The 25,616-nt window shown below is 35.2% G+C and overlaps 1 protein-coding gene across 1 annotated transcript; it reads right to left on the bottom strand.

Annotated features, from left to right (window-relative positions):
- Positions 845–2,416, bottom strand: LOC110268424. The gene is made up of 5 exons (XM_021114567.1): positions 2,349–2,416; positions 2,085–2,227; positions 1,896–1,973; positions 1,353–1,476; positions 845–1,253 (listed from the first exon to the last, which is right to left on the bottom strand). Exons 1-5 carry the CDS (start codon positions 2,414–2,416, stop codon positions 845–847), a joined length of 822 nt encoding a protein of 273 aa, XP_020970226.1.

Genomic DNA, 25,616 nt, shown 5'->3' with positions numbered 1-25,616 from the left:
CTTTCCATATCACGGCATCGAATGGTAATAAGAGAGGATTAAAATTATCAATTTAAAGGTCTAGGAAACATGTTTTCAATCAAAGCACAAGATTAGGAAGAAAAATATAAAACCATGCAATTTCTATGAATAAGTGTGAGAATAGTGGATAAAATCTACTCAATGAAGTACAGAATCTAGCACAAAATAGTGGTGCATCAATGTGCATGTGGGAGCCCTTTCTTTTGAAACTCTACAGTGCAAACATCTGAAAATTGAAAAAGACAAATGAGCAAAACATTACAACATAAGATTTTAATAAGGCGTTGCATAAACACAGACTTACATCCCAAAATTTTGCCAAGAATTTTTCCCTCTTTTAGGTCATCAATCAAACCATCAAGCTTGATCTTGAAAACTCGACACAATATATCAGGACGGTCTTCTGCCTTCAATCCAATGGGAGTCACTTCTCTTTTTATCTCATCACATTCAGGGTTACAAGTCATGGTGATAAAATAGCTAGGATATCTTTCATATCTACAAATTACAAATGTATCTTTACAATTATTCATCATATACCTAGTCCACTGGTAAAAGTTCTGGAAAGAATGATTCTTTTGCCAAGCCTTGCAGCATCTACATCCCCGTTTATAAGACTTTCATGCAGACATTTGTATTTATTAACCCTCAACTGTAGTTGTTTATACCTAAAGAATTTGAACCTCTCTGATTCCACCATTGTGTAGGCATCTACCAGAAACTGTTGGAATAATCTCTTTGATCTCAGAAGTAACGGAGATTCACCCGTCCTTTTTTGTAGTCGAAAAGAAAAAAATTATCGCAAAGCGATTGTTTTCTTTTTCTATGTAGGCCTAGTGGAGATAGAATCTGATGTTGCAATACCCAAACGAAATCCATCCTCCCCATACAAAAACAATAATGGATATTGCAAGGCTAAATAAGATGGGTGAAAAATATCAATTCGTTGGAGATTTCTAGATTGACTCTCTATAATAATATCTCTATCTTTGCTAAGTTGTTCGACATCGCCAACAATCAATGCAGCCACTTCAGATGCAGATGGCAAGTTGTAAGTCCTGCCATCTGTAGTCCTTTTACTAATCAACTTAAGCTTTATGTTTGTGCAATTTTTCTGTTGGTACCTATCTCTTGTATAGTAAAAACTCTTTGCCAAACTATTATATTTGTCTAGCATGTTTCTTAATATTGCCACAATTTCCCTATCCTGCTCATTTATAGCTTCATTGGAACTGCAAAAAATAAAAAATAAAAATAAAAACAAAATTTATGTTATTTTCTCTCACTGATAAGAAATAACTAAAAAGTTTGACTAGTTGCATCAAAATTACCGACGTGTGCCTATTCGATTATCAATCTCATTTTTTGTGTCATAGATATATAGCTGGGCAAATGTTGGTCGCAAACTATCAGGAGGAAGTAAGCTACCAATGCTATGGTAGTTTTGACCCCAAGCTTAAAAATTGGAGGAGCAGTCCCATTGTTCCCTCCACAGTCAATTTTTTCGGTCATTGATGTAAAAGAAAATATTGAATTAAATGTCCTTATATTTTTTACAAAATGAATACTTCTTTGATCTCCTCCAATATGAGGCTGAATGAGCTCATCAGGAAGCACAGAAAGTAGAAAAAGCTCGATCTTTCCTTCCATACAACATAATGAAAACTTTGGTTGGGGCGACTGTTTGGATTTAGCAAGCCTTTCTCCAGACCACATCCAAGCTTTACAGTATTGACATTGATAAATAGGATTTCCTATATCCCAGACATCTGTCGAATGAACTCTCTTTAGATACTCAGTTGTTATACCGATGGAATTTAGTCCATGATGTACACAAAGATGCAAATAAACATAAAGATAAAATTTTTACATACCGTCTAAGGTTTCTGAGGATGGTATAAAATTATCTTCCATATCCACATCCAACATTGAATCATCATAACCATTCAAAACTACAATCAATAAAAATTATAAAAAATACAAACATATATGTTGATGTATTACTAATAATTCATATCTCTTGTAAAATACAAACTTAAATTCTTGATATAATGAGAAATTACCTTCATCATCAACAAAAGGGTCAATATTTTGGCCACTTTGTATGTCACTGCTTGATGGATGCGTCTTAACAGTCGATAAATTTATATCTTCATAAAGATGTGCCAAATTAATAGCCACCGAAGCAACAACAGAGGAAGATTGTCTTTTTTGCACCCAAATTATAGTAGAACTTCTTTACAAAAAGTTCAATTTTATTCAATTAAACGTTAGACACTATAGGAAAGAAAAGAATATAATAATGATGATCATCTTTTCTAAATTACCTTTCTGTTAGGCACGATCTGTTGGAACCGCAGTGTGATTGAAGCTGATTTTGCGGAACGACTTCCATTAAATTATTGGCGGGTCCTTGTACACTGGAGTATGCTAGAATTGTAATAAATCTATGCTATATAAATAATTTCCGATGAAGTATACTTTTTGTTAAATATTGGTGTATGAATTATTTGGCAATCATTAATTATATGTACTATTTGTTAACACGAACAGTGGAGTTCTTGTCAATGAGAAATCCGTTGGTAGAGTTAAAGATTTAGATCTTATCTCTGATGTAGAAGGTCTTACATAATTAGGAGGATTATTTTCCTATCCAATTCCATGTGAGGCATAGTGTACACCATACATAGATAGTAATGAGAAATATATAGAAAATTTTCGTCATTAAATTGATATAAATTAAATTTAGATAAATATGAATTAATTACAGTGAAAAAAATATCACCTTTATCTTCACTTGATTGTAAACTAAGAATATTAGATGAGGTACCAGTTTCTCGACACACTGTTCTTTGACATGCAGTAATATGATGCACATTTTTATGTACGTCAAAATTTGTATTATTGTTGTTCTTCGACACTGTTAAGTCAAGAAAAATAAATGAAACACAAATAATAATTATTCAATTAACTAATCTCGTATTTGATTTTATATATTTTAGTAGTATGCTTTCATAGTTAAAAAAAATTTGTATTGGTTTAGTTTTATTGAATTATTTTTTAAATTATTAAACTAAATCAATGAGTATCTATATCAAATTATTTAAAATATACCCAGTCATGACTTAAAAATAAATACAATTCAATTTAAATAATAAATAAAACTCTAAATTTAAATATATATAATTTTAAAATTTTAATTTATTTAAATTGAGTTAAATAGATCTACACAAAAGCATCAAATTTTATATTTTCTCAATTAGTATAGAGTTTTATGTACTAATTTAGATTAAATAGTATATTATTTTAAATTATGACAGAGTATATCTTAAACAATATTAAATAATTAATTAGCCTAAATAGTACCTGAGGATTTGAAGATTGCATAGTTTTTATGTAATTTATAGCTTATTAAATATAAATTTTTTTAAAAAAAATTATAAAGATGAATAGTTATTTACAGTTGTTTAATCACTAAATTAAAATATTTAAAAAATTATGTATAGTACAAACTACTTCACTAATATTCTCAACAATGATAATAGCTTAAATTGTATTTCTCATAAAAAAATAGAAATTAAAAAAGTTTCACAAGAACACTTACCAGAAGCACAAAAAAAAAACAGACTTGTTATCATCAAGTCTTTTTCATTTTCTTGCCAAAATTATCTTTCGTTTTAACCTTGCAATTTTGGATTGGGTGACTGGAGTGGGATACATTATTGTTGTTAAGTCACTTATCTACAATGTATTTCTCCTGTAAAATGAGTTACGAATACAAATTTTCAAATTTTAATACTTATCTTGAAGTTAAATTTTAAATATCTATTAACTTACAATACTGATTATGTATTGATTAATTTATGAGGTATATTTTTTACTTAAAAAGTAAAAAAACTTAATTTTTAAATATGTAAAATTATCTGATAAAAAAAATGAAATTTACATAAAATATAGTGTATTGTGTAGTAATAACACTTTTAGAGAGTGCATAATAGTCTTATTTTTTTTAAATATTTAACAATTATACAAATATTATTTATTTTCAACTACTAAACTAATAAGTTTATAACATGTGAACCATAAAAAAGTAAAATTGCAAAGAAGTTGAACAAAATAAAATAAAAACACTAATCAATAGAAGACTAATCGACACTTAAAATTATTTGAAATGAAAAAAAATAAAACTTACATAAAGATGTGGTGCAATGTGCAACGGTAGCACCTTCAAAAAATATCTACTAATTAATTACTGAATATGATAATTATATGTAATTGTAGAGTTCTTATATAGACCTATTGTATTTCGGACCGAGCTAAAACTTTAATGTGTATATGTTATAATTTTTTGGAAAGAATCAAAGAAATTATTTTATTTCAAATCAAAAGTTTCCTTTTTTGAACGAAATAAAAAATTTTCTTTTACAGAGTCAAAAATATAACATAACCTACTTTAGTGTAACTACTCTCATTCAATAATATTTTTTATTTGATAATTTAATGTTAAATGACTAATTAATAATAAAAAATAATAAATTGATAGTTTTGTATTTTTTAGAGTAATTTTTTCTCTTGCAGCTCATGGATATGGTTGTATTTCATTTTGTTTTATTTTTTTGGTTATGGGCTGTTGTATTTTGTTTTGCGAATCAGCTAGATGTTGATTTGGTTTCTTAAATTGAGTACGTAAGAAATGAGAGAAGACACTCAAATTTAGTGAATACTTTTTTTAGTAAGTATGTACAGCAAAATCAAAGCTTATTACCTTAAAACGTACAACAACAACAACAACAATAACAACAACAACAATAACAACAACAATAATAATAATAATAATAAGTATTTATTAAAGGAAAACACACTCAAATCTTGGATTAAATAAACAAATAAACGAAACAACTCTTGTATCAAGTTCTAAGAGATAAATTAATGTCAACACAAAGATTAAAGAGAAATAAACTACTCATATATGGTAGATCCTAATTACTCTCAAATAACCATAGTTCATTCAAATAATAGTTTAAATAAATTATTCTTATATATTATAAATTGAACTGTGTAGAGGCGTAATAATTTAGTCCTTCATCGCAACCCACTTTCCTTTCTTAGATTTGGATGAAACTGACTCCTCTCCAACCTCTTCCATATGTTTCTTAGCTTCGAGAATCTTAGAATTATGTTTCTCATTAATTGCAGGTGATGGAGTTGACTCACTTTCACAATCCTGAGATACGCCATCATGTACCAATAATAATAAGAATAATAATATTTTAGTTACTATATAGACTAAGAGCATCATTATAACAATTTAAATTGGAAATATTTGACACAAACCTTAGAAGTGTCGTATGGACCAGTAGACAAGCTCAGTAGTTCAAAATTTTCGTGCAACAAAAGGTCCTACAAAATAATTGATTTAATAAAAAGACATCAACTAAATCTGGTTGATCTGTTTTTGCAATACCGAAACAAAAGAGAAAGTTATTAGCCAGAGAGGTTATAGGGTCAGGATTATATTTATCCAGAAAAACAGAGACCAAAGAATTCTCATTAGTCATTCTCAGCACATGAATCATATATGGCTCATAAGAGTTCATATTCCTCATCTTGAGTTGCACTTTGAAGATGGACTTAATATCCCTAAACTTATTAATCTCTGCGGGAGAGAAATTTTTCTCAACACCCTTCACATTTAGCGAAAAAAAGTTCATTCATGCTCTCATGAATAATAAATATTAAGGTATAGTTCAAAACAAATAACACAAAAAAGTGAATATGACATCAAACCTTAGTCACACAAGACTGCCTAAGGTCATTGGCAGAAACTCCAAGAAACTTTGCAGCTTTTCCATCGAACAAAATAGAAGAGGCAGCGTCGGTGTGGTCTATCACCCTTACGTGGATACTGTACCTATTATTCACCAAAGAATTTACAATTCAAGAACAATATACTACATAAATTATACCAATAGTCAGACTGTCTATATTATGTTATAATTGAATTCGACGCAAATGGTTTTTTAATGGATTATCTAATAGTCTCGATCCCACACGGGAGAATAGTTTAACAGCACATCACAACCCCAAACAACATGACCCACAAAAAATACTATGTACACTTTGATATACCTATCCACCTCTAAATGACAATGAAACCCTTTCATTTGGTTAATTATGTTTAACTCTTGCTATATGTTATGCTTTGAAAGAGATGGTTATCCTTATTTAAAATCAGTTATCTTTAACCTATTAGGCTAACTGAATTACGAATGATAGAATTCAACAACAAAATTTATCAAGAAATAATACAAAAGATTAGTTTATACCATTATTTTCTTAGATAAAGAGTATGTAGTGTGTCAATGTTAAAGAAGTATCGTGAGTCATACCCTAGCACATAAAACCCATAGTCTTCAACGCAATTGGGACAAAAATATCTTTTCTCAAGTTCCCTTAAGCCACGACGACACTTCTTACATCCTTTGTACCACCAACCAAACTCAGTCTCAACTTTCTTAATCGTTCCGGAAGTAACAAATACAGCATCCTAAAATCGATGGATGCAAGGGTACAACACAACAATTGAGATTATGATTCAACAAATATTAGATATAATAATTGAAAAAAAGGAAGACTACTAAAGAAAGAATTTTACCTTATTATGATCCTTTATCTCCGCAATTGTTTTGTAGACTGACAGACGCAAAAAATCTTCCTCAATGGAAACAGGTTGATCATAGACCAACGGCATTATGTTTTGTCCGTCAACAGGATCCAATTTGTTCACCCTTGCATTTTTAAATCAGAATTTATGAAATTTGCTAATAGTTAAACAATCAAAAGCCTTGTATAAATATTCTGCTGGCCACACTACTGATCTATACACTATAGCTTGTAAAGAAATCTCTGGCAGCTAGAAACTCAACATTGATAAAGAGTTTCGAATTGTAGTTTGTGTTGGAAATACCCATGACCCCTACAAAAAGACATAACAAATTAAAGAAAATACCAAAAGCATATGATGACACAAAACATGCATTCAAATACTAGTAAAATAAATAAACCACTCTAAAATTTCATCTTGCCCATTTGGAGAATAACCATATAGGTAAGACACGAGTGTTCCTCAAAATATTTGAGCAAGTCAAAAGCAAAAGTCTGCCATAACGTTGCCCTTAATTTCTGTCCACCCGTATAAGAAATAGCAATGCTTGTAGAGTAAAGAGAGGCACAAAATTCCAAAATAAGATTTTAAAACAAAAGTCACTATCAAAAAGATATTAAGCATTACTCAAGATCATCAACTTCTATGGTGATATAACTTGACGGCTTCCCGTCCCGTGTGAACTCGACCAAGTTACCCTTAGAGGCAAGCTGACCTATCACATCTACAAAATAAAGGCACCAATCTTTCCATTAACAAAACTTTATTTGCTCAAATTTTTGTCCAAAAATGACATTATTTCCAAAGTTTCATCCATGTTGAAATCAGATTTTTTTAATTTTCTTAAAAATAAAAATATAAAAGACTATTAATAAATAGTTAGGGCCTAGAAATCAAAGTTCATGAAGAAATAAAAAATAAATAGGTTAGTACTTGTTACCAACGATACCTTTAAAGGTACTAATTCTTTAGTTGCTATATATATAAAATCTGTCTTTAGATGTGTTAAAATAAAATGCATAATAATAGAAAACAAAGCCAATAACAAATTGAAGAAAAATTTTACTAAATAATACAATTTTTTTAGTACTATACCTATAACAAAAATGACACATCAGCCAATTCAAATGACATACGTTAAATATAGACATATTATGTAATACGATCAGATTGATAAATTATTTTGCTTAAAAAATTAGACCTTAAAGAATTAAATAACACATGTGTTATAGATTACTCTAACAAAGTACTTACCAACTAAATAACCATCTTCTTTAGACCCTGCATGAATTTTTTTGAATTGAACAAAATTGAATCCGTTCAATGGAACTGAAGAATCTTGTACCGAACGCACAATCGTGTCCCTCTTGAAGTTGATTCTAAATTCGTGTCTAGTAGACTTGAACTTGATGGTATTCAAATCAACTGCAAAATTAGTGACCACGTACACGTTGCCCTCAGCGAGTAGGCCCTCGAAGATAGGAACAAATATGCCTTTAATAGAGCATTGAATTTTATCCCCCTGAATGTATGAGTTTTATAGAGTCATAGATAAATGAGGTTTATTACTCAGTCATTACCAAAATAAATCTCAAATTTAAAGAGAAGATTTTACCTCTTCATCAAGGACAACTATCTCAATAGGTACCTTCATCCCAGAATTTGCAGTGAGAAACGGTCCAAAGTCTAATGACACGTACTTTGAGCTTCCACACCTTATGCTATGGACCAGCATTAATACACTTGATGAAATCATACCTAAAAATCAAGGTCCTCATATTTAGTGAAAGATAAAAAAATTGTAAAATTTACCAAATGGCACATGGACTCACCTAGCTGCCATTGCTACCTGCCACAACAAAATTACTCAAATATTATGAATTTCAGTATAGATAAAGTGCAAGTATGGTGATCATCTATGATATATTTATAGAGAGTCACAACACTGTTTAGCCCCAGTATTGATAGGGATTACAAAAATCTTGACGTTTCTATCAAAATCCAACTAAGAAAAAAAAACCGAAAATTTTTTGGACTATTAAGGATTAAAGAATCTGAATCATATCAATAAAATAATTCTCAAAATTTGGATAGAAATTAACGGTTGGTGGACGAAATTGTGATTCACACTTTTCACAACACCGCACAACTAACCAGCAAGTGCACTGGATCGATCCCACGGAGATTGTTGGCTTGAAGCAAGCTATGGTCATCTTGTAAATCTTAGTCAGGCGGATTCAAATGGTTATGAGGTTTTGATAATTAAAAGATAAATAAAACATAAAATAAAGATAAAGATACTTATGTAATTCATTGGTGGGAATTTCAGATAAGCGTTTGGAGATGCTTTGTTGCTTCTGAACCTCTGCTTTCCTCTTGTCTTCTTCCAACCATGCGTTCTCCCTTCCATGACAAGTTGTATGATCCTCTCGGATGAAAAATACCAGGTACGATCTCTGCACGGCTAATCAACTGTCAGATTTCTCATCTCGGATGAAAAATACCAGGTACAGCTACCGCACGGCTAATCATCTGTCGGTTCTCGCTAGCGTCGGAATAGGATCTCTCTATCCTTTTGCACACTATCACTGCGCCCAACATTCGCATGTTTGAAGCTCGTCAGAGTCATCCATTCTCAGATCCTACTCGGAATACCACAGACAAGGTTTAGACTTTCCGGATCTCAGGAATGCTGCCAATGGTTCTAGCCTATACCACAAATATACTAATCTCACGGACTCGGTCCGTGTATTAGATACCCAAGAGAATATTCTCCGGCTATCGTCCAATGACTACGTTGAACATCATGTAGACCGCTTGTGGTTGTCAGGCACGCGGATCTTGGCTAAGCGAGTAACGAAGATAGTGGGTGATTGTCACGGGTCACCCCTTCATTCTGACTTAACTGAATTGAGTACAAGAGTATATCTTGGAGAAGAATTAGGTGTGAATTGAATAGAAAATAGTAGTAATTGCATTAATTCATGAAAAACAGTAGAGCTCCACACCTTAATCTATGGGGTGTAGAAACTCCACCGTAGAAAATACATAAGTGAAAAAGGTCTAGGGATGGCCGTGAGGCCAGCCTCCCAAATGTAACATAAAAGTGCCAAAAGATGATCAAAGATCAAAAGTGATCCGAAGATGTATAAAGGTAGTTTTTATGCTAAACTAGTTACCAGGGTTTACAGAAAATGAGTAACTAAGTGCAGGTAGTGCAGAAATCTACTTCTGGGGCCCACTTGGTATGTGCTTAGGCTGAGCATTGAAGCTTTCACGTGCATAGGCTGTTCTTGGAGTTAAACGCCAGCTTGGGTGCCAGTTTGGGCGTTTAACTCCAATTCTGGTGCCAGTTTGGGCATTTTACGCCAGGAAGTTTTAGGTTGGCTTTGAACACCAATTTGGGCCATCAAATCTCGGGCAAAGTATAGACTATTATATATTGCTGGAAAGTCCAAGATGTCTACTTTTCAACGCAATTGAGAGCGTAATAATTGGGTTTTTGTAGCTCCAGAAAATCCACTTCGAGTGCAGGAGGGTCAGAATCCAACAGCATCTACAGTCCTTTTTCATCCTCTGAACCAGATTTTTGCTCAGGTCCCTCAATTCCAGCCAGAAAATACCTGAAATCACAGAAAAACACACAAACTCATAGTAAACTCCAGAAATGTGATTTTTGAATAAAAACTAATAAAAATATAATAAAAAGTGACTAAAACATACTAAAAACTATGTAAATACAATGCCAAAAAGGGTATAAATTATCCGCTCATCACAACACCAAACTTAAATTGTTGCTTGTCCCTAAGCAACTAAAAACAAAATAGGATAAAAAGAAAAGAAAATACATTAAATCTCAAATATCAATGAAGCTCAGTTCCAATTAGATGAGCAGGGCTAGTGGCTTCTTACTTCTGAACAGTTTTGGAATCTCACTTTATCCTTTGAAGTTCAGAATGATTGGCATCCATAGAAACTCAAAATTCAGATAGTGTTATTGATTCTCCTAGTTCAGTATGTTGATTCTTGAACACATCTACTTTATGAGTCTTGGCCGTGACCCTAAGCATTTTGTTTTCCAGTATTACCACCGGATACATAAATGCCACAGACATTTAACTGGGTGAACCTTTTCAGATTGTGACTCAGCTTTGCTAGAGTCCCCAGTTAGAGGTGCCCAGAGCTCTTAAGCACACTCTTTTTGCTTTGTACCACGACTTTAACCGCTCAGTCTCAATCTTTTCACTTGACACCTTCACGCCACAAGCACATGGTTAGGGACAACTTGATTTAGCCGCTTAGGTCAGGATTTTATTCCTTTGGGCCCTCCTATCCATTAATGCTCAAAGTCTTGGATCTTTTTTACCCTTGCCTTTTGGTTTAAAGGGCTATTGGCTTTTTCTGCTTGCTTTTTCTTTTTCTTTCTTTTTCTTTATTTTTTTCGCCATTTTTTTTCATATTTTTTTCACAAGCTTTTGAATTTCACTGCTTTTTCTTGCTTCAAGAATTAATTTTATGATTTTTCAGATTATCAATAACATTTCTCTTTTTTCATTTTTCTTTCAAGAGCCAACAATTTTAACATTCATAAACAACAATATCAAAAATATGCACTGTTCAAGCGTTCATTCAGAAAAGAAAAAGTATTGCCAACACATCAAAATAATTAGATTATTTTCAAGATATAATTCGAAATTCATGTACCTCTTTTTCTTTTTCAGAAAATATTTTTTTTATTTAAGAAAGGTGAAGGATTCATAGGACATTCATAGCTTTAAGACATAGACACTAGACACTAATGATCATGTAATAAGGACACAAACATAGATAAAACATAAAGCATAGAAATTGAAAAATAGGAAAATAAGAACAAGAAAATTAAAGAACGGGTCCACCTTAAGGATGGCGGCTAGTTCTTCCTCTTGAAGATCTTATTGAGTGCTTGAGCTCCTCTATGTCTCTTCTTGCCTTTGTTGCTCCTCTCTCATGGACTTTTGGTCCTCTCTTATTTCATGGAGGATGATGGAGTGCTCTTGGTACTCCACTCTTAGTTGCTCCATGTTAGAACTCAAATCTCCTAAAGATGTGTTGAGTTGCTCCCAATAGTTGTGTGGAGGAAAGTGCAACCCTTGAGGCATCTTAGGGATTTCTTGATGAGGAATTTCCTCATGCTCTTGTTTAGGTCCATGAGTGGGCTCTCTTGTTTGCTCCATCCTCTTTTTAGTGATGGGCTTTTGAGATGAGTCTCTCCATCTCCCATGACTCAAAGGTGGAAGCAATTGCCTTCTCTTTCCTCTTTCTAGAGGTTTCTCTGGCCTTAGGTACCATTAATAGTTATGGAAAAATAAAAAGCAGAGCTTTTTCCACACCAAACTTAAAATGTTTGCTCGTCCTCGAGCAAAGGTAGAAAGAAATGCGGAGAAGAAGAAGAAATGGAGGAGATGGAGGGGTGTGATGAATTCGGCCAATGGGGGGGTAGGAATGTGTATGATGTGTAAAATTGAAGGTGGTGAGGAGGGGTATTTATAGGGTAAGAGAGAGAAGGAAGTCGTGTGTGAGGGGTTGGGTTTGGGAGGGAAATGGTTTGAATTTGAATGATGAGGTAGGTGGGGTTTTATGATAGATGGATGTGAGTGGTGAAGAGTTTATAGGGAAGAGGGTAGGATTTGATAGTGAATGGTGTTTGGGGAAGAGTGTTATGGAAATGTGTGAAAAGTAGAGAAGAAGAGGTGGGGTAGGTAGGGATCCTGTGGGGTCCACAGATCCTGAGGTGTCAAGGAATTCTGCTCCCTGTACCATTCTGGCATGTAAACGCCTTTTGTGTGCAAATTCTGGCGTTTAACACCAACTCTGCTACCTTTCTTGGCATTAAACGCTAGTCTGCTGCCCCTTTCTGGCGTTTAACGCCAGCCAGACACCCTTTTCTGGCGTTAAATGCCAGTTTGTCTACCATTTCCGGCGTCTAACGCCAGCCAGACGCCAGACACCCTTTTCTAGCGTTAACCGCCCAGAATGCTGCCAGACTGGGCATTAAACGCCCATTCTGCTATCCTTACTGGCGTTTAAATGCCAGTAAGCCTGTCCTCCAGGGTGTGCTATTTTTAATGTTGTTTTTTATTCCGCTTTAATTCTGCAGTTGTTTTTATGACTTCACATGATCATCTTCCTAAAGAAAACATAACACAACAATGGAAAACAAATAAATATAATTAAATAGCATTGGGTTGCCTCCCAATAAGCGCTTCTTTAATGTCAATAGCTTGATAGTGAGCTCTTAGAGAACTTCACAGATACTCAGAGCTTAATGATGGCCTCCCAACACCAAACTTAGAAGTTGAGTGTGGGGGCTCTGTTTGACTCTGTATTGAGAGAAGCTTTTCATGCTTCCTCTCCATGGTTATAGAAGAAGATCCTTGAGCCTTAAACACAAGGTAGTCCTCATTCAATTGAAGGACTAACTCTCCTCTGTCCACATTAATCACAGCTCTTGCTGTGGCTAGGAAGGGTCTTCCAAGGATAATGGATTCATCTTCATCCTTCCCAGTGTCTAGGATTATGAAATCAGCAGGGATGTACAGGCCTTCAACCTTCACTAAGACATCCTCTACAAGTCCATAAGCCTGTTTCCTTGATTTGCCTGCCAATTCTAGTGAGAATTTAGCAGCTTGTACCTCAAAGATCCCTTGTTTCTCCATTACAGAGAGTGGCATGAGGTTTATTCCTGACCCCAGGTCACACAGAGCCTTTTCAAAAGTCATAGTGCCTATGGTACAAGGTATTAAGAACTTTCCGGGATCTGGTTATTTCTGAGGTAATTTCAGTTGAACCAAAGCATTTAGTTCATTGATGAGCAATGGAGGTTCATCCTCCCAAGTCTCATTACAAAATAACTTGGCATTCAGCTTCATGATTACTCCTAGATACTGAGCAACTTGCTCTTCAACAATATCTTCATCCTCTTCAGAGGAAGAATACTCATCAGAGCACATGAATGGCAACAGTAAGTTCAGTGGAATCTCTATGGTCTCTGTATGAGCCTCAGATTCCTTTGGTTCCTCATTAGGGAACTCCTTAGTGGCCAGTGGACGTCCATTGAGGTCTTCCTCACTGGAATTCACTGCCTCTCCCTCCTCTACAGGTTCGACCATGTTGGACATATTGATGGCCTTGCACTCTCTCTTTGGGTTCTCTTCTGTATTGCTTGGGAGAGTACTAGGAGGGATTTCAATGACTCTTTTACTCAGCTAACCTACTTGTGCCTCTAAATTTCTAATGGAGGATCTTGTTTCAGTCATGAAACTGAGAGTGGTCTTAGATAGATCAGAGACTATGGCTGCTAAGTCAGAGAGGCTCTGCTTAGAATTCTCTGTCTGTTGCTGAGAAGATGATGGAAAAGGCTTGCTATTGCCAAACCTATTTCTCCCACCATTATTATTATTATTGAAGCCTTGATTAGGCTTCTGTTGATCCTTCCATGAGAAATTAGGATGATTCCTCCATGAATGATTATAAGTGTTTTCATTGGATTCTCCCATGTAATTCACCTCTTCCATTGCAGGATTCTCACGGTCATAAGCTTCTCCTTCAGAGGAGGCTTCTTTAGTACTACCTGATGCAGCTTGCATTTCAGTCAGACTCTGAGAAATCATATTGACTTGCTGAGTCAATATTTTATTCTGAGCTAATATGGCATTCAGAGTATCAATCTCAAGAACTTTTTTCTTCTGAGTCATCCCATTATTCACAGGATTTCATTCAGAAGTGTACATGAACTGGTTATTTGCAACCATCTCAATGAGTTCCTGGCTTCTGCAGGTGTTTTCTTCAGATGAAGAGATCCACCAGCAGAGTGGTCCAATGACATCTTGGACAATTCAGACAGACCATTATAGAATATACATAGGATGCTCCATTCTGAAAGCATGTCAGAAGGACACCTCTTGATCAATTGCTTGTATCTTTTCCAAGCTTTATAGAGGGATTCACCTTCATTCTGTCTGATGGTTTAGACTTCCACTCTAAGCTTGCTCAACTTTTGAGGTGGAAAGAACTTGGCCAAGAAAGCATTGACTAACTTTTCCCAAGAGTTCAAGCTTTCTTTAGGTTGTGAGTCCAACCATATCCAAGCTTTCTTTAGTTTTTCAAGACAAAAACTAAAAAATTTGAGCTCCCTTCCTTAAAAGATAACACAAATTTATGACATAAACAATAGAGCACTTGATTTGAGGAGGCAGGCGTAATTAGGTTGATAGTGAATAGTAGTTATGACTCTAGATTCTAATATGAAAAAAATATGTTAAAAAATAATAACAGAGGATTATGAGAAAGCTAAGGTTTGAGAATGATAATAATTTTTAAAGATGAATAATGAAAAATATAAGAGTAACCATTGTTTTGTGCAAAGTAGAATATTAAAACTACATTTAACATAGTTGAAAAATAAGTTGGAAAACCTCAAATAAAAATTAAAAAATATTAAAACACATAAATATTTATACTGATATTCAATTAAAAAAGATACGAACACCGAAATAATTTCACTAATTTGGTTTAATTTTACATTCATCATAGTTTGAAGTTGGTTTAGTATATGATGGACTTGAATTGTTAAGTAAGAATATTAAGGATAATTTTAATGAATGAGTGATTTGGATGAATAGTTTGAGAAGAGAGTACAAAGACTACTGAAATTTAATATGTTTGTTAGTTAGTTACAATAAATTTTATGATGGCCTATTTATAGGCTTCACAAGTTGGTTCATTACAATTTCTAGATAATTCTAATTCTTGGATATTATAGATATTTCTAAATATTATCTTCTTATATCTTTCTAGTTACTTGATTTATTTATTTATTTTCTAGAGTTCTCCATTATAATATCTAAATATTTATTTTTATGAAACAAGATTATGAGAATTCTAGAAAATTCCACAAATGTGTAGCATAATCAATACTCCTCTTTGATACACATATGTCTAACTCCAAGCATCTCTCGAAATAGTTCAAACTTTGATATTGGTAGTGCCTTGATAAAGATGTCAGCCAGTTGCTCATCTGTGTTGCAATATTCGATCTTTATCTTTTTCTCCAATATGGCTTCTCGTATAAAATGATACTTGATAGTTATATGCTTGGTCCTTCCATGATGGACTGGATTGTTTGCTATTGCTATTGCTGACTTGCTGTCACACAATATAGTTGTTGGTTCTTTTTGTTGTTCTCCTATGTCTTCGAATATTTTTCTTAGTCATATTGCTTGACTAGTAGCATTTGCGGCTGTAACATACTCAGCTTCAACAGATGATTGAGCCACAGATTCTTGTATATTTTATGCCCAAGATAATACTCCTAATCGTAGTGTAAATACATATCTAGAAGTGCTTTTCATGTCATCAATTGATCCTATCCAATCATTATCGGTATATCCAAGTAGTTTATATCTTCAATAGATTTATCATAAATGCCATAATCTTTTGTACCTTGTAGGTATCTTAAGATCCTTCTTGCAACTTTATAGTATTTATGACTTGCCTTTTGCATGAATCTTGACAATAGACTTGTTTCATACATGTCGGGTCTTGTGGTAGTTAGATAAAGGAGGCTTCCAATAAGACTTATGTATTACGAAGCATCTGCCTCTCCAGATCTATCTTCTTTTTGTAATTTCTCATTATGGACTAGAGGAGTAGATACTACTTTGCAATTATTCATCTTCAATCTTTACAGCAAATTTTGAGTGTATTTTTTTTGCGAGATGAAATTTTTGTCTTCATTTTGGTTTACCTCAATGCCAAGAAAATAGTGCATCAATCCTAAGTCAATCATCTCAAATGTCTTCTTCATTTCTTCTCTGAATCTTTGGTCATGGTCTCATTGTTTTCTGTATAGATAAGATCGTCCACGTACAAGGAAACTATAAGAGTGTTTGAATTACCTTGTGTCTAGATGTAGAGTGTAGGCTCACTTTTACTCCTCCTAAATTCATGATCATAGTAGAGTGTAGGCTCACATTTCTGGGCTTTACTATGAGTTTGTGTATTTTTCTACGATTTCAGGTAATTTCTGGCTGAAATTGAGGGACTTGAGCAAAAATCAGATTCAGAGGCTGAAGAAGGACTGTAGATGCTATTGGATTCTGACATCCCTGCACTCAAAGTGGATTTTCTGGAGCTACAGGAGTCCAAATGGCGTACTCTGAATTGCGTTGGAAAGTAGACATCCAGGGCTTTCCAACAATATATAATAGTCCATACTTTGTCCGAGTTTAGATGACGCAAACTGGCGTTCAACGCCAGCTTTCTGCCCTATTCTGGAGTTAAACGCCAGAAACAGGTTGCAAAGCAGAGTTAAATGCCAAAAACAGGTTACAAACTGGCGTTCAACTCCAAGGAAGACCTCTACACGTGAAAGCTTCAATGCTCAGCCCAAGCACACACCAAGTGGGCGCAGAAGTGGATTTCTGCATCATTTACTTATTTCTGTAAACCCTACTAACTAGTTTAGTATAAATAGGACTTTTTACTATTGTAATTGAAATCTTATTTGGGGGATCATCTTTTGATCATTTTTAAATTAGCCATGCAGTGACAGCGCATCGGACCATTTTCACAGAGAGGATGGGAAGTAGCCATTGACAACGGTGATGCCCTACATACAGCTTGCCATGGAAAGGAGTATGAAGGATTGGATGAAAGCAGTAGGAAAGAGGAGTTTCAAAAGGAACTAAGCATCTCTATACGCTTATCTGAAATTCTCACCAATGAATTACATAAGTATCTCTATCTTTATTTTACGTTTTATTTATATTTTAATTATTAAAACTCTATAACCATTTGAATCCGCCTGACTGAGATTTACAAGGTGACCATAGCTTGCTTCAAGCCGACAATCTCCATAGGATCGACCTTTACTCACGTAAGGTTTATTACTTGGACTACCCAGTGCACTTGCTGGTTAGTTGTGCGAAGTTGCGACACAGAACTAAAATTATGAACGTGCGTTCCAAGTTTTTGGCGCCGTTACCAAGGAATGAACGATCACGATTTTGTGCACCAAGTTTTTGGCGCCGTTGCCGGGGATTGTTCGAGTTTGGACAACTGACGGTTCATCTTGTTGCTCATATTAGGTAATTTTATTTTTAAGCTTTTTATTTTTATTTTTTATTTCTATTTTCGAAAAATTTTCCAAAAAAAAAATTATTTCTATGAAATAAATAAATTATTCTATAGCTTCAGAATTTTTAAGAATGAATTCTAGAGTTTCATGATGATTTGTTGAAGTCTGGCTGGCTGTGAAGCCATGTCTAATTCTTTTGGACCGAGGTTTCAACTTATCATCACAAAGAGTCCTTGGACTCCCGTCGTATCAGCTGTTGTATGCCTGATTTGTATGCTAAAGCTTGGCTGGCCATTGGCCATGTCTAGTGTTTTGGACCGAAGCTTTCATTGAAAGCTTGGCTGGCTAGTAAGCCATGTCTAATTCCTAAACTGGAGGTTTAGACTAACATTGCATGATTCCTGGATCATTAAAATTTTCGAAAACTCATGCATGGTGTTCTTCATAATCTTCAAGTTGTTCTTGATGATTTGCTTTGTTTGATCTTTGCATTTTTATGTTTGGTGTCTTTTCTTATTTTTCATATGCATTTTCAATTTGTTAGTGTCTAAAGTTTGAAAATTTTTAAGTTTGGTGTCTTGCATGTTTTTCTTTCTTAAAATTTTTTTTTTCAAAAATAAGTTCTTGGTGTTCATCTTGACATTCAAAGTGTTCTTGGTGTTCATCTTGACATTCAAAGTGTTCTTGCATGCATAAATCTTTTTAAATTTCTTTTTCAAATCTTTTTCAAAATAAATTTCAATCACATCTTTTTCAAAATCAATTTCAAAATCTTTTCTAACTTCTTTTCTAACCTCTTATCTTTTCAAATTGATTTTCAAATCTTTTTCAAATTAATCCTATCTTTTTGTTTGATTCTTATCTTTTTCAAAACTACCTAACTAATTCTCTCTCTCTTATTTTCAAAAACCCCTCCCCTCTTTTTCAAAATTCCTTTTTAATTAACTATTTGTTTTAAATTTTAATTTGATTTAATTTTATTTCTCTTTTTAATTTTTGAATTTTAACTTTAATTTTAAATTAAAAACAAAAATATTTTTATTTTATTTTATTTTCGAATTCTCTCCCCCTCATCTCTTTCTAATTATTTTATTTATCTACTAACACTTCTCTTCTTCTTAAAAATTCGAACCCTCTCCCTCTTTCTGTGTTCGAATTCTTTTTCTTCTCTTCTACTCACATAAAGGAACCTCTCTACTGTGGCAAAGAGTATCCCTATTATTTTCTGTTCCCTTCTTTTTCATATGAGTAGGAGCAAGGACAAGAACATTATTGTTGAAGCTGATCCAGAACCTGAAAGGACTCTAAAGAGGAAGCTAAGAGAAGTTAAAACACAACACTCTGAAGAGGACTTTACTGAAATTTTTGAAAAAAAAAAGTAGACATGGCCGAAAATAATAATAATGGTGGAGATGCAAGGAAGATGCTTGGTGACTTTACTGCACCAAATTCCAACTTACATGGAAGAAGCATCTCAATCCCTGCCATTGGAGCAAACAATTTTGAGCTAAAACCTCAATTAGTTTCTCTGATGCAACAGAATTGCAAGTTTCATGGACTTTCATCAGAAGATTCTTTTCAGTTCTTAACTGAATTCTTGTAGATCTGTGACACTGTTAAGACCAATGGGATTGATCCCGAGGTCTACAGGCTTATGCTTTTCCCGTTTGCTGTAAGAGACAGAGCTAGAATATGGTTGGACTCTCAACCTAAAGATAGCCTGAACTCTTGGGATAAGCTGGTCACGGCTTTCTTAACCCTTCAAACAAAAAGAAAGTGAATCCCTCTATGAAGCTTGGGAGAGATACAAGCAATTGACCAAAAAGTGTCCTTCTGACATGCTTTCAGAATGGACCATCCTGGATATATTCTATGATGGTCTGTCTGAATTATCAAAGATGTCATTAGACCATTCTGCAGGTAGATCCATTCACCTAAAGAAAATACCTGCAAATTCCCTGTAACATAGGCACCATGACCTTTGAGAAGGCTCTGTGTGACCTGGGGTCAGGCATTAACCTTATGCCACTCTCTGTAATGGAGAAACTTTGGATCTTTGAGGTGCAAGTTACAAGAATCTCACTAGAGATGGTAGATAAATCAAGAAAACAGGCTTATGGACTAGTAGAGGACGTGTTAGTAAAGGTTGAAGGCCTTTACATCCATGTTGATTTCATAATCCTAGACACTGGGAAGGATGAGGATGAATCCATCATCCCTGGAAGACCCTTCCTAGCCACAACAAGAGTTGTGATTGATGTGGACAGAGGAGAGTTGGTCCTTCAACTGAATGAGGACTACCTTGTATTTAAGACTCAAGGATCTCCTTCTGTAACCATGGAAAGGAAGCATGAAAAGCTTCTCTCACTGTAGAGTCAACCAAAGCCCCACAGTCAAACTCTAAGTTTGGTGTTGGGAGGTTCCAACAATACTCTGAATATCTGTGAGGCTCCATGAGAGCTCACTGTCAAGCTATTGACATTAAAGAAATGCTTGTTGGGAGGCAACCCAATGTTATTTAATTATATCTATTTTATTTTTATTGTTATTTCGTGTTCTATTAGGTTGATGATCATGTGAAGTCACAAGAACAACTGAAAAATTAAAAAACAGAATCAAAAACAGCAGAAGAAACAGCACACCCTGGAGGAAGAGCACTCTGGCGTTTAAACGCCAGAAACAAGCATCTGTCTGGCGTTTAACGCCAGAAACAAGCATCTGTCTGGCGTTTAACGCCAGAAACAAGCACCAAGCTGGCGTTTAACGCCAGAAACAAGCATTAACCTGGTGTTAAACGCCAGAAACAGGCTACATTTGGGCGTTTAACACCAAAAACAGGCAGCAGTCTGGCGTTAAACGCCAGTATTGCATACAAAGGGCATTTTTACACGCCTAATTGGAGCAGGGATGTTAAGTCCTTGACCCCACTGGATTTGTGGATCCCACAGGATCTCCACAGGATCTGTGGACCCCACAGGATCCCCACCTACCCTAACTCTCTCTTCACACCTTTTCATAACCCTCTTCCCTTAATACCCTTCACCAATCACCTCCATCACTCTTCCCCATCACCTCTTAACCACTCATATCCCTCCACTCTTCCCCATGAACCCTACCTATCTCCAAAATTCAAATTCTTTTCCCTCCCAAACCCAACCCTAATGGCCGAACCCTAAACCTCCCCCCACTCCTATATAAACCCCTCATTCCTTCTTCATTTTCACCCAACACAACCCTTTCTTCTTCCCCTTGGCCGAATACACACCTCTCTCCCTCTCCTCCATTTTTCTTCTTCTTTTCCTTTTTTCTTTCTTCTTTTGCTCGGGGACGAGCAAACATTTTAAGTTTGATGTGGTAAAAGCATTGCTTTTTATTTTTCCATAACCATTAATGGCACCTAAAGCCAGAAAAACCTCAAGAAAGAGGAAAGGAAAGGCAATTGCTTCCACCTCTAAGTCATCGGAGATGGAGAGATTCATCTCTAAGGTCTATCAAGACCACTTCTATGAAGTTATGGCCAAGAAAAATGTGATCCCTGAGGTCCCTTTTAAGCTCAAAAAGAGCGAATATCCAGAGATCCGACAAGAGATTAGAAGAAGAGGATGGGAAGTTCTCTCTAATCCTATTCAACAAGTCGGGATCTTAATGGTTCAAGAGTTCTATGCGAACGCATGGATCAGTAGGAACCATGATCAAAGTAGGAACCCAAATCCAAAGAATTGGCTTACCATGGTTCAGGAAAAATACTTAGATTTCAGTCCAGAAAATGTAAGGTTGGTGTTCAACTTGCCAATGATGCAAGAAAACACACGCCCCTACACTAGAAGGGTCAACTTTGATCAAAAGTTGGACCAAGTCCTCATGGACATATGCGTGGAAGGAGCTCAATGGAAAGTTGACTCAAGAGGCAAGCCGGTTCAATTGAGAAGACCAGACCTTAAGCCTGTAGCTAGAGGATGGTTGGAGTTTATTCAACGTTCAATTATTCCTACTAGCAACCGGTCTAAAGTTACTGTAGACCGGGCCATCATGATCCATAGTAACATGAATGGGAAGGAAGTAGAAGTTCATGAAATTATACCTCAAGAACTCTACAAGGTGGCTGACAAGTCCTCCACTTTGGCAAGGTTAGCCTTTCCTCACCTTATTTGCCACCTCTGCAATTCGGCTGGAATTGACATAGAGGGAGATATCCTCATTGATGAGGACAAGCCCATCACTAAGAAAAGGATGGAGCAAACAAGAGATCATGGACCTCAACAAGAGCATGAGAAAATTCCTCACCATGGAATCCCTGAGATGCCTCAAGGGATGCACTTCCCTCCATAAAACTATTGGGAGCAAATCAACACCTCCCTAGGAGAATTAAGTTTCAACATAGGACAACTAAGGATGGAACACCAAGAGCACTCCATCATTCTCCATGAGATTAGAGAAGATCAAAGAGCTATGAGGGAGGAGCAACAAAGACAAGGAAGAGACATAGAGGAGCTCAAGAACACCATTGGTTCTTCAAGAGGAAGAAGACGCCACCCTCACTAAGGTGGACCCGTTCCTTAATCTCCATGTTCTTATTTTTCTGTTTTTTGTTTACTATGCTTTATGTTTATTTATGTTTGTGTCTTTATTACATGATCATTAGTGTTTAAGTGTCTATGTCTTAAAGCCATGAATGTCCTATGAATCCATCACCTCTCTTAAATGAAAACTGTTCTAAAAACAAAAGAACAAGAAGTACATGGTTTCGAATTCATCCTTGAAATTAGTTTAATTATTTTGATGTGGTGACAATACTTTTTGTTTTCTGAATGAATTCTTGAACAGTTCATATGTCTTTTGATATTGTTGTTTATGAATGTTAAATATGTTGGCTCTTGAAAGAATGACGAAAAAGGAGAAATGTTATTGATAATCTGAAAAATCATAAAATTGATTCTTGAAACAAAAAAAAAACAGTGAATACAAAAGCTTGCAGAAAAAAAAAAAGAAAAGAAAAATGCTGGACACCTCTAATTGGGGACTTTAGCAAAGCTGAGTCACAATCTGAAAAAGTTTACCCAGTTATGTGTCTGTGGCATTTATGTATCCGGTGGTAATACTGGAAAACAAAGTGCTTAGGGCCACGGCCAAGACTCATAAAGTAGCTGTGTTCAAGAATCAACATACTGAACTAGGAGAATCAATAACACTATCTAAATTCTATGTTCCTATAGACGCCAATCATTCTGAACTTCAAGGGATTAAGTGAGATGCCAAAACTGTTCAGAGGCAAAAAGCTACTAGTCCCGCTCATTTGATTGGAGCTAAGTTTCATTGATATTTTGGAATTTATAGTATATTTTCTTCTTTTTATCCTATTTAATTTTTAGTTGCTTGGGGACAAGTAACAATTTAAGTTTGGTGTTGTGATGAGTGGATAATTTATACGCTTTTTGGCATTATTTTTACATAGTTTTTTGTATGATTTAGTTAGTTTTTAGTATATTTTTATTAGTTTTTAATTAAAAATCACAGTTCTGGACTTTACTATGAGTTTGTGTATTTTTCTGTGATTTCAGGTATTTTCTGACTGAAATTGAGGGACTTGAGCAAAAATTAGATTCAGAGGCTGAAGAAGGACTGCAGATGCTGTTGGATTCTGACCTCCCTGCACTCAAAGTGGATTTTCTGGAGCTACAGTAATCCAAATGGCGCGCTCTCAATTGCGTTGGAAAGTAGACATCTAGGGCTTTCCAGAAATATATAATAGTCAATACTTTGCCCGAGTTTAGATGAAGGAAACTGGCGTTCAACGCCAGCTTTCTGCCATATTCTGGAGTTAAACGCCAGAAACAGGTTGCAAAGCAGAGTTAAACGCCAGAAACAGGTTACAAACTGGCGTTCAACTCCAAGGAAGACCTCTACACATGAAAGCTTCAATGCTCAGCCCAAGCACACACCAAGTGGGCCCCGAAAGTGGATTTCTGCATCATTTACTCATTTCTGTAAACCCTAGTAACTAGTTTAGTATAAATAGGACTTTTTACTATTGTATTTGAAATTTTTTTTGGGGGATCATCTTTTGATCATTTTTAGATCTCTAGACCTCCATGGGAGGCTGGCCACTCGGCCATGTCTACCCTATTTTCACTTATGTATTTTCAACGGTAGAGTTTCTACACACCATAGATTAAGGTGTGGAGCTCTGCTGTTCTTCATGAATTAATGCAAAGTACTATTATTGTTCTATTCAACTCAAGCCTATTTCTTCTCTAAGATATTCATTCACACACAAGAACATGATGAATGTGATGATTATGTGACTCTCATCACCATTCTCACTTATGAAGGCATGGAGGCAGCAATTTGTTATCAAGAGCAAGCTAGTTGGAGTTAATCCACCTGCTACTGTTTCTGATTTACATACTAAAGCTTGGCTGGCTATTAAGCCATGCCTGACCCTTTGATAGGAGCTTTAGAGCATAAGATTCCTGGAATTCATATTAAAAATTTTGAATCCTTATTTTTCTTTTTTTTTTCTTCTAAATAATTTTCGAAAAATATAAGTTAAAAATCCAAAAAAATCATAAAATCATAATAATAAAAAATATTTCTTGTTTTTTGTTTGAGTCTTGAGTCATATCATAAGTTTGGTGTCACATGCATATGCATCTAGCATTTTTCGAAAATTTCATGCATTCATAGTGTTCTTCATGATCTTCAAGTTGTTCTTGGTAAGTCTTCTTGTTTGATCTTGATAATTTTTTGTTTTGTGTCTTTTCATGTTTATCATATGCATTCTTGAATTCTTAGTGCATAAGCATTAAAGAATTCTAAGTTTGGTGTCTTGCATGTTTTCTTTGCATTAAAAATTTTTCAAAAATATGTTCTTGATGTTCATCATGATCTTCATAGTGTTCTTGGTGTTCATCTTGACATTCATAGCATTCATGCATGCATTCATTGTTTTGATCTAAAAATTTCATGCATTGCATCTTTTTAGTGTTTGTCTCTCTTGCATCATAAAAATTCAAAAATCAAAAAAATATCTTTCCTTTTTTTTCTCATCAAATTCGAAAATTGCCAGAACAGAGCATAGTTCTGGCGCTGAACGCCCAGAATGGGAGCATCCTGGCGCTGAACGCCCAGAACAAGCATGGTTCTGGCGTTCAACGCCAGAAATGGCAGCAAAGGGGGCGTTGAACGCCCAAAAAGGGCACCAACCTGGCGCTGAACGCCCAGAGTTGTGTGCAAGGGCATTTGACATGCCTAAATTGGTGCAGGGATGTAAATGCCTTGACACCTCAGGATCTGCGGACCCCACAGGATCCCCACCTACCTCATCATCTCTCTTCCCATTCATGATCATCCCTTCTACTTTCCATTTACCACTCACATCCATACACCCACTACCTTCAAAATTCAACATCTCTCTCCCACCCAATCCCACCCATATGGCCGAATACACACTCCCATCTATCTCCTCCATATCTTCTTCTTATTCTTCTATTCTTTCTTCTTGTGCTCGAGGGCGAGCAACATTCTAAGTTTGGTGTGGTAAAAGCATAGCTTTTTTGTTTTTTCCATAACCATTGATGGCACCTAAGGCCAGAGAAACCTCTAGAAAGAGGAAAGGGAAGACAAAAGCTTCCATCAAGGGTCTATAGCTCAGAGGTAGAACATTTGACTACAAATCAAGAGGACTGCTGATGCTGTTGGATTCTGACCTCCCTGCACTTAAAGTGGATTTTCTGGAGCTACAGAACTCGAAATGGCGCGCTTCGAATTGCGTTGGAAAGTAGACATCCAGGGCTTTCCAGAAATATATAATAGTCC

The sequence above is a fragment of the Arachis ipaensis genome, chromosome B10 (assembly GCF_000816755.2).
Source record: "Arachis ipaensis cultivar K30076 chromosome B10, Araip1.1, whole genome shotgun sequence".
Taxonomy (NCBI): Eukaryota; Viridiplantae; Streptophyta; class Magnoliopsida; order Fabales; family Fabaceae; genus Arachis; species Arachis ipaensis.
Note: the sequence above shows the minus strand (reverse complement) of the source record. Positions and strands in the feature narration are given on the sequence as shown.

Coding starts and splice junctions, on each gene's coding strand:
- LOC110268424 (XM_021114567.1), bottom strand. CDS start 2,416: ATGGAAGTCGTTCCGCAAAATCAGCTTCAATCACACTGCGGTTCCAAC. Junction 2,228..2,348: donor AGATCGTGCCTAACAGAAAG/GTAATTTAGAAA, acceptor GGTGCAAAAAAG/ACAATCTTCCTCTGTTGTTG. Junction 1,974..2,084: donor CCCTTTTGTTGATGATGAAG/GTAATTTCTCAT, acceptor TATTGATTGTAG/TTTTGAATGGTTATGATGAT.